Genomic DNA, 8,980 nt, shown 5'->3' with positions numbered 1-8,980 from the left:
GCTCTGCAGCAGGGAGAGAGACACTTCCCTTCCTCAGGAGGGCAAGAGACAGAGAAGCTTCTGTTTGGACCCCAGGGCCACAAAGACAAGCCAGGCCTTACTCCTTTTGGAGGATGGGCACGGGTTCTTCCTCCTGGTGCAGAGCACTTGGGCCCACCCTTATCAGCCTTCCTAAGGAGGTCAGCCTGGCATGAGAAAGCCCCAAGCAGAAACTCAGCATCACGAAGACCCCACCCTTTCTCTTAGACCTGCTAAGAGAGCACCCCATGATCTCTGTCAACAGATACTGAGACCCAAGGACTAAATCAGAAGCCTACAAGGAGCCTTTGACAAAACCTTGGATGCATCATATCCCGACCCTGTGTGTATGTCCGTTAATCTGTAGCTGTGAAAGGTGGGCAGGCCGTCAACCCGTGGGGAGGTACTGAGGAGGAAGAGAAGGTTCCAGGTTAAAAAAAAAAAAAAAATTGTTTGTTGAGCACCTTTTCTGCCAGAAGCTTGGCACTAACTCTCTACCATGTCCTCAACTCTTCCATGGGGACAGCATGACTAACTCTCTTCCCTGGTCCTGAGGGCCAGTTCTGAGCTCAGTCTTACTCCTCTCATGTCCGATAAAAATATCCTGGATATGCATCATGTCTCTTCGTGGCGTAGTTACAGTCACTTAAACGACTCAGCAAGCGCATTCGTGCCCTGCAAAACTGTAACAGCTGCTCAGGGAGGCTCCTTCCTGGGGTGTGGGCCCCACACGTGGAAGCGGCCTCTCAGAAGCAGATGATCCGCTTCTCGTCTTCAAAGACTTTGGCCTCCTCTGGCTTTATCAAATTTCCGTTTAGGCTGTTGGAGAAAAACAAACAACATAAGTAAAATGGTAGGAACTTGTGTGGGCCTCGCCGGTATGTGTTCCTGACACATTCCTGTTCTTCATGTGGCCCTGAAGTTAAGGGACGTGCTCTGTTCAGACTCTTGTGTGGCAATATTACTCCTTTCCAGCTATTGTCACTCTCTGAACTGGCTCTCACTAAGGTCACCAATAGCCTTTAGGAACCCGAACTTAATGACATCTCTCAGGCCTGGTCATCTTCTCCTGCACAGGCGTTTGGCTGTCTTGCCCTTGGCCTCTGTGAAACTCCACGCTCACTTGACTTGATGTTAGGCTCTCTGGCTTTCTCCTGTGTCTGCCACTGCGTCTCAGTCTCCCCTCCCCTGTTCTCCTGCATGTGGCCTCTAAATACTGGCTTTCCTTCAGGCTGGGGGAAGGGCCTATCACCGCCCCCCGGCGACCTCATCCCTACCTCAGTGGGCTTGCAGCCCAGACCTCTCCTGTGTGCCTCCACCTACTGAACACCTTCACTTCAATGCCTCCCAGGCACCGCAAGGGGGCCACGCCGGCCCAGGGCCCCTGGCTCAGTGTTGAACCACTCTTCGTCCAGCTGTGTAAGCCAGTGACCTGGGGATCAGCCTTGACCCCTTCCTTCCTCCTCATCTTCGTACTCGGTCTATCCCAGAGTTGTGTCTTACTCTCTAAACATCCCCAGCATGCCTCCCTGAAACTTCTCCATATCTTTACTCCCACCATGGTGGTCTGAGCTCCACCATCGCTTTTCTGGATCACGGCAGTACCGTCTGGCCTCTTCCTATCCGTTTTCCTGGAGGAGCCAGAGTGGTCTTTTTATAAAGCAAATATGATCATATCCCCCCTCTGCCTCAAACCCCCCTAGGACTTTCCATTGCTTTTAGGATAAAGACCAGAATATATAATATGACCCACAGATCTCTTATGGTCTAGTATGCCCCAAGTCCTCTGCCTCCCGTTGTCTTTTCTATACTCTCTGAACCCCAGGAGCACAACGACATCTTGCTGTTCTTCAAGGATACTGTGCTCCTCCTCCCTGCCTCACAGCCTTTGCATATGCTGTTCCTCTCCCTGCAACACTCTCCCCTCCCCACAGCTGACTGACTCCTACTCATTCTTCCTGGCTTAGCTTCAATGCCACTTCCTTAGGGAGAAGTGCCCTGAAACCTCATCTGTGTTCGGTTCCCTTCTTAGCTCTCTCCTGTACAGCACTCGTAATGAATTGCTTGAATGATGTACTATGCATCTCGCTCACTAGGGGTAAAGCCATGGATGAAGGCAGGTCTGTTGGGGTCACCCCTGGATGGTGCTAGCACCGTGCCTGGCACTCCAGCCCTGTTAGTCAGCAAATGAAGATGCAACACTAAGACCTACGGACACAGCAGTGACCATGGATTGTGTGGTTTTTTGTTGTTAAGAAACAACCCGCAGGCCCCAAGTGTTGTCACTGAGGTAAAGGCCCCAGGTCAGTAAACCGAACTCACTACCTAATCAAACTGCAGTTCCGCCGCCCCAGGAATACAGCCTTTAGCCAGGCAACCTGACCAGGAAACTTCCTGAGCCCTTTCTGCTCCTTAGGAGTGCAACCTGGCCTACACAGTGCATTTCTGGCTAGTAAATGCCCCCTTTTGAATGCTTTCTTTGCCTTTCCAAAACCTTTCTCTTGTTGGGCTCAGCAGAGCTCTGCTTGCTAGACAGCATGCTGCCTGATTTGTGAATTATATAAATAAAACCCATCAGACCTTCCAATTTACGCGGCTGAATTTTGTTTCACAGCTGTGGTGGTGGCCCTGGGGTCCACAGCAAGCTCCTGAGGGCCCTGCAGGGACGGCGAGAATCACAGGCACTGTGTCCCGCGAGCCCTTCCACGTTCCTGTCTTTCTTGCCCTTGCCCGGTGCCACTGCCGGTGAGTCCTCTTGGTTTCTCCTCCCCTTTTTGCCTTCGAGATACCAACCTAATTGGCTTTCCAGTCCAAGGTGACGGGGGTTGGGGGTGCGCTCAGGGAGCACCCATCCTTAGCCCTGGGTTCAGCCCACCAGTCCACGCTGGAATCCCTTCCCAGTTCCCACCCGCAGTCCTCATTTACTGGGCTTTTGCTGCTTAAGTCCATTCCCCATTTCCAGTCCACGCAGGGAACTGCCTGTGCTGGGCACGGCCTTCTCTCTGCCAGTCCGGAGAAGCACCCTGTGGTTGGTTACCGCTGGTGTGTTAAAGTGTGCATGTTTGTCTTGTTTTGTATACCCAAGGCTTAGCTAAGAGGATCCCTAAATTCTGAAGAGTCAAACATGCCGTCTTCCAGCACACCTGCTCATTTAAGTCTAAAACCCGTGGTGCTGGGAGCTGGGAATATCTGCAGAAACGGCAAAACTGTACTAAAAACACCCTAGCAGTACACCAGCCACAACGGGGAGCATTCCCAGTAGACAAAGTCATTTGAGAAGCGCCATGGAAAGCCCCGGTTCCCAAAGCAAACAGGGTGCGTGTTTACATGGGCAAGCAGAAACTCCAGAAGGTTTCAAAATTTCGAACTAGTGTCATTAAGAATGAATTAAAAGATTTAACAAAAGCTTCCCGAAAATTAAAGGTATAAGAGGGACCTAAAGGAAGTCAGAAGAAACGCCTTTTGCCGCCTTTGTCCTCTGAGGACTCATGCTGCTAATTCTCTGTCTGCATTGACATTCCTCCTCTGAAAATACCACCAGAAACAAAACTGGCAAGGCATGGGCCTTACAGGTACCACCCCCCATACTGGCCCCTCTGAGTTAACGGAAGAGGAATTTTTTGGTAAACTGTTGGCGCCGGGTGGCTCAGTCAGTTAAGCATCTGCCTTCACTGGCTTGGGTCTCGATCTGGGATTGGTGGCAGGGTTGAGGGCATGTCCTGGGATTGTGCTCTGCTCAATGGGAGCCTGCTTGTCCTGCTCCCTCCGCTAGTGCTCATTCTCCCTCTCTTTCAAATAATAGCTTAAAAAAACAAATAGCTAACAGGAACCTCCAGCAGATAGCAGAGCCTGCACAGGGGACCCTGGAAAAACTGGCAGAAGCCAGCAAAGGGTGAAAATGCTTATCAGAATCGCTTCTGAAGGTGCCTGCAGTGCCCAGTAGAGAAGGGAAAAGAAAACCGTATGTTGCCCTTTTCTTCCCAAATCCAAACCCATCATTCACTGATGCCCTCTCTCCCAGGGGGTAGCTGTCACCCTCTTCCTTGTCTCATTTTGCGTAACCAGGCTTGGCTTTCTGCTGGCCTGGGACGTGCAAGTTATTCTTTTGGCTGTCTGTGGGAGGGACTCTGGACTTGGGGAAGGCAATATCCTTCGTACCCTCTTTTGGGATCCCATCTTAACACCCAATAACCCAAGGGTTATTCAATACTGCCAGAAATCTCTGAAGTTCAACTATGTACCCAGAGGGAAAGAAATGAATTGGCGATAATGTAGCTGGGATAGGTGGGCTGATCGAGGATGTCATTAAAGTTATAGCCCAATTTGAGAAATTGGGAGCAACTATCCTTACCTTACCTTCCCCCTCACCCCAAAAATGAAAGTCCGTTCTAGGCACAACTCAAAATTCACCTATTCATTTACCTATTCTGAAACTTGCCTCATTTATCTCAAAGACTTGGGAAACCCCAGTCCTTCTTGGAGGAACTTACATTCTTTCTCTGTCCCTTGAAGTTATACGTTCATCATGTCTTTGAAATGTAAACACAGCCCACAATCACCTGAGACAGAGGGGGGAAAAGAGGCTTTTTTATAGTACAGACTGCTAAAAAGGGCTCTTGGGCTCAAAGTCCAGTGCAGCCTCCTTAAGCTTGATTCCAGGGACAAATAAAAGTCTTATTCTAAAAATCCACAAATATTAGTAACCATAGGGTCTTTGCCTCTGTATTTTTTTTTAAGATTTTATTTATTTATTTGACAGAGATGACAAGTAGGCAGAGAGGCAGGCAGAGAGAGAGGGGGAAGCAGGCTCCCCGCTGAGCAGAGAGCCCCATGTGGGGCTCGATCCCAGGATGCTGGAATCATTCATTACCTGAGCCGAAGGCAGAGGCTTTAACCCACTGAGCCACCCAGGCGCCCCCTGTGTATTTTTAAGATTTTAATTGAGAGAGAGGGAACACAGATGGAGAGGGAGAAGCAGGCTCCCTGCTGAGCAGAGAACCTGATAGATGTTAGGCTCCATCCCAGGACCCCAAGATCGTGATCTGAGCTGAAGGCAGATGCTTAACCAACCGCCTCTGTGTGTTTGTATGTATGTGTGTATGTCATAAATGTGAGATATTGTTTCTGGGTGGTATTACTAAAATCAATTTGTAAAAGAGCTCTAGTGAATTGGTTTTGTAGGGGCTAAGGGCAGGTTGCTCCACTGTGGCTTACTGATTATTTTAAATAAAATAGTATTTAAGAGACAACCTGTACAAGAAGGACCCTCAGACCCCCCTCTGTCCCCCTGAAAGCAGAAGAAAAATCTCCCATGTGAAAGGCACCCTTCCTGTGCCAGGGAGGTACAGACATTGTTATCACCAGACATAGGAAATTTAGAGCCAAGAAAAATGTATAGACAATACTTGTTAATGTCTACTAATTTAGTATCACACCCCAAATTCTGCCTAGAATTCCTTACGAATTGGAGCTCCCAAAGTTAAATTTTCTTTGTCCTGTCAATTCCTCATGAATTTACTCCTTGCCTCTAAAAACTGCCTGCCTGGGTCGTCTCTTTAGGTCTCAAGCTTTGTGTTCTTTTCCTCTGGTTAATCTGTTTTATGTAAATGTAGCTCTTAGTCCCACTGGAAGAAACTAAAGGGTAGAGGAAGAATTTTTCCTTCCCTCTGGCTGGTGTGGTTGGTGAATACTCATTCTCGGGGCCAGCTGCTCACCCTGGGGCTGTTGTCGCACAGAGATCTGGGACAGCTGACACACACACAGCCAGCAGAAGGTAAGGTTTCTGACCACACCAGCCTCCCAGCTTCTCTGTCTTCAGGGTCTGGTGGAATGAGTGGTAAGACTCTTACTCTAAATTCAGTTAGCAGGAGAAAATACTGTAGAACTAGTTCCTTGCGCTGAGCAACTTTTGGGAAAAATTGGTAGAGTACTCTTGGGTGACTGATCATTTCCTCCCAGAGATGGTCACGGTTTTCTTTCATCTGTATCTTTTGTGTTGAGGGTCACAGGAAGGAATTCTCCCAGGACAGAATGCAGGCTTCAGTCCTATAAGCCTACTGTGTAGCTGGCCTCATGGACTGGTGAGGTCATGGTTCTCTTCAAACCAGGGTCTCTTTAGACAAACTTTGCTGTAGGTTAATATGCACATGAGGTAAAGGCTGTTGCTAAAGAAACATCTTGGAAGCCCAAGCTGCAAAATTGGTGGTCATGCGTCAACAACAGTGCTTGTCATCTAACTCAAAGACCCCCAGTCAGGATACCCTGGTCATGGAATGGGTTAGATTGATGCTCAGTCCCCCGCCAGCCTCAAGAAAATGTCCATGCACCAGGGTGTGCGATAAACACTACACAGTCCCCAAACTCAAGGCATAGCCCTTCTAGGTATTGGTTTGGCCCCCAGAGACCCAAGGCTTAGGCAGGGCTGTTAATGTGAATATAAAATTCTTCCTTTCGTCTAGTTCTGTGTCCTAAGAGCTTGGCTTTGTGACCCATGGGCATATTTTCGCTGGTCTCTGCCACTTGGAAGAGCACACTTACTGGGGAGCATCTTGGTGGCCCGTCTAATAGGCAGGGGACCCGAGATACACAGTTACAAGCAGCGTGCTCTGTCTGGCCATGCCAGCTTTCAGGGAAGTTTGTCATAAGAGGTCCCAGCCCATAAGGGAGAGACCTCTGTTGCTCCTTAGTGCTGGAGAAATCTCATTCCAGTAGCACCTGCCTCATGTCACAGATCAGCAGGTCTGTACTAGACGCATCCCAGGCATCCTCTGGAAGACCAGAGGCACAGAGAATGGTCCAGAGACCATTCTCATGGCCTGTACAAGAGGGTGGTTGCTTTCCCAGACTATTCCTGGGAGTAGGTTTTTGGATCACGGGGGCTGCATCATCTATGCTTTCTCTAGGGACACCTCTTAAGTCTTGGATTAAGCCATTAAAAGGCTTATGACTTTGAGTCATGGTTGAAATTAATAGGATCCATTTGTTTGATGGCCAGACATTAGATCCTTTAAATTGGCTACTTGAAAGAGAAAAATTACTGGGGCACCTGGGTGGCTCAGTGGGTTAAAGCCTCTGTCTTTGGCTCAGGACATGATCCCAGGGTCCTGGGATCGAGCCCCACATCGGGCTCTCTGCTCAGCAGGGAGCCTGCTTTCTCCTCTCTCTCTCTCTCTGCCTGTCTCTCTGCCTACTTGTGATCTCTGTCAAATAAATAAAATCTTTAAAAAAAAAAGAAATAACTTATGAAGAGCTCTCAGTTGTCTTATTGGTATAATGCCTACTCTTAGGGATTCCCTTGACAAGGTAAAAGAACAAACATTAGACTTAAGATAAATGTCTACATCCCATGGAAATTCCCCTTCTTAAAATCCAGCCCAACCTCTAGGTTCAAAGTATATAGGCTACTCTTATAAATGCTTGAAGCCAGAAAGTGAATTTAATAGAAGCACCCAGGACAAACAGGATGGCTTGGTTTACCGTAATCAACCTCTGTCAGCCTCAGCCATTTCTATATGCTCACCTTTGCCAGGTGTATCCTGGACCACACCCCCTCCTGCCAAAAATTCATGTCCCCCAAACAACTGCAAATCTTTTATAAAGCCCTTTTCCCTCCATTTTCAGAAGATCCTACCAAGCTTAGAGAAACATTAAAAAGATTGGACTATTCACAACCTCCCCTTCACAGGAAAGAGATAACGGATGAAATTTCTCCTAGGCCCTCCTCAGTGATCAGAGGAAGCCTGATGCTGAGGGGCTAATAGAAAGGGAAGACTTTTGTTAAAAAGCTTTATACAGACTGTACAAAAGATAAAATTCCCCTTGATACAAAGAAGCAAATTTAGTTAAAAAGGTAAGCCAGTCCCTTGATATTCAGGCTGGAATCCAGTTCTTTGGAGGAATTAAGTAAAAAATCTACTTATCTTTACCAATCTCCAAACCTCAGCCATTCCTCTCAAAATATTTGTGGATATTATCAAAGGTCAGTATATTGGAACAAAATTGCCCTGCACTTGAGGGGAAAAAAAGGTCTTTTTTTTCCCCCAGAGCAATCAAGCATTTTATTCAATTATAACAAACACTCACTTATTCTCTCCTTGAATGTCATATTTAAGCAGAAATAATATTCAGGCCTATATTGAAAATACTCCCCTACTAATTTCCAGAACATTATTCACCATTTAGGACCCAAACCACTGAGATTTAAAATCATGTTTGGCAATGTACCACAGGGCACTAAATAAATAAGCCTCCACCCACATTACTCTGAATTTCTGAATATCTTGTCCCGTGTTCCATTACCCGGCAGAACAACTGAGCTTCCTGGAAGCATTTGAACAATAGCTAGATATGTACCCAGAAACCCAGCACCCTCCATGTTTCCAAAAGCAAAGAGGTTACCTGTGCAAGTCAGAATCTAATGCCCGTTAAGTGGTGACGGCTTTGCCAGTAAATAAGAATGTGCTCTTCCATGGCTAGGAAGGAAGACTGCCACAGCCGATAGGTCAAAAAAAGGTCAATTTTAAGTCACAACTACCCCAAAACTCTTAGAAAAAAAAACTTTTTGCATTCTTTGTCCCTTTAAATCATAAATCTGATCATGTCTTTGAAATATGAACAGAGCCCACCATTGCCTGAGGCTGAAGGAAAAATGGGAGGGGAAGAGACCTTTTTAAAATATAACCCAGTAACAGCTCTTGGGCCCACTGGAGCATCTCTGATAATAGGCAGATATGCTCCAAATCGCCACCCTGGACAAAATTTTATACTTTCCTTGTACATTTTCTACCCCCTTCTTCTCTAGGACCTAGGTAAGAACCATTCTTTGAAATGCAAACTTGAGAGGGAAATTTTTCATTAGAAAAAGAGAAAGGGGGGCACCTGGGTAGCTCAGTGGGGTTAAGCCTCTGCCTTCGGCTCAGTTCATGATTTCAGGGTCCTGGGATCAAGCCCCACATCAGGCTCT

General features: G+C 47.3%; 1 protein-coding gene and 1 non-coding gene across 2 annotated transcripts in view; both read right to left on the bottom strand.

Annotated features, from left to right (window-relative positions):
• Positions 1–745: 745 nt before the first annotated feature.
• Positions 746–8,980, bottom strand: part of NOD1 (nucleotide binding oligomerization domain containing 1) — a 44,352-nt gene continuing 36,117 nt past the window's right edge. Inside the window, exon 11 of the mRNA XM_032872337.1 lies at positions 746–837. Within this exon, the coding sequence (XP_032728228.1) occupies positions 765–837 (73 nt within the window). The 3' untranslated portion in view covers positions 746–764. The remainder of the gene's footprint in view (positions 838–8,980) is intronic.
• Positions 8,408–8,535, bottom strand: LOC116878918. The gene has a single exon (XR_004384911.1). It is a non-coding gene; the product is annotated as a small nucleolar RNA SNORA24 (small nucleolar RNA).

Source organism: Lontra canadensis, unplaced genomic scaffold (genome assembly GCF_010015895.1).
Source record: "Lontra canadensis isolate GAN:19392208 unplaced genomic scaffold, GSC_riverotter_1.0 scaffold2, whole genome shotgun sequence".
Lineage (NCBI taxonomy): Eukaryota > Metazoa > Chordata > Mammalia > Carnivora > Mustelidae > Lontra > Lontra canadensis.
This window is presented reverse-complemented; position numbering and strand designations above follow the sequence as displayed.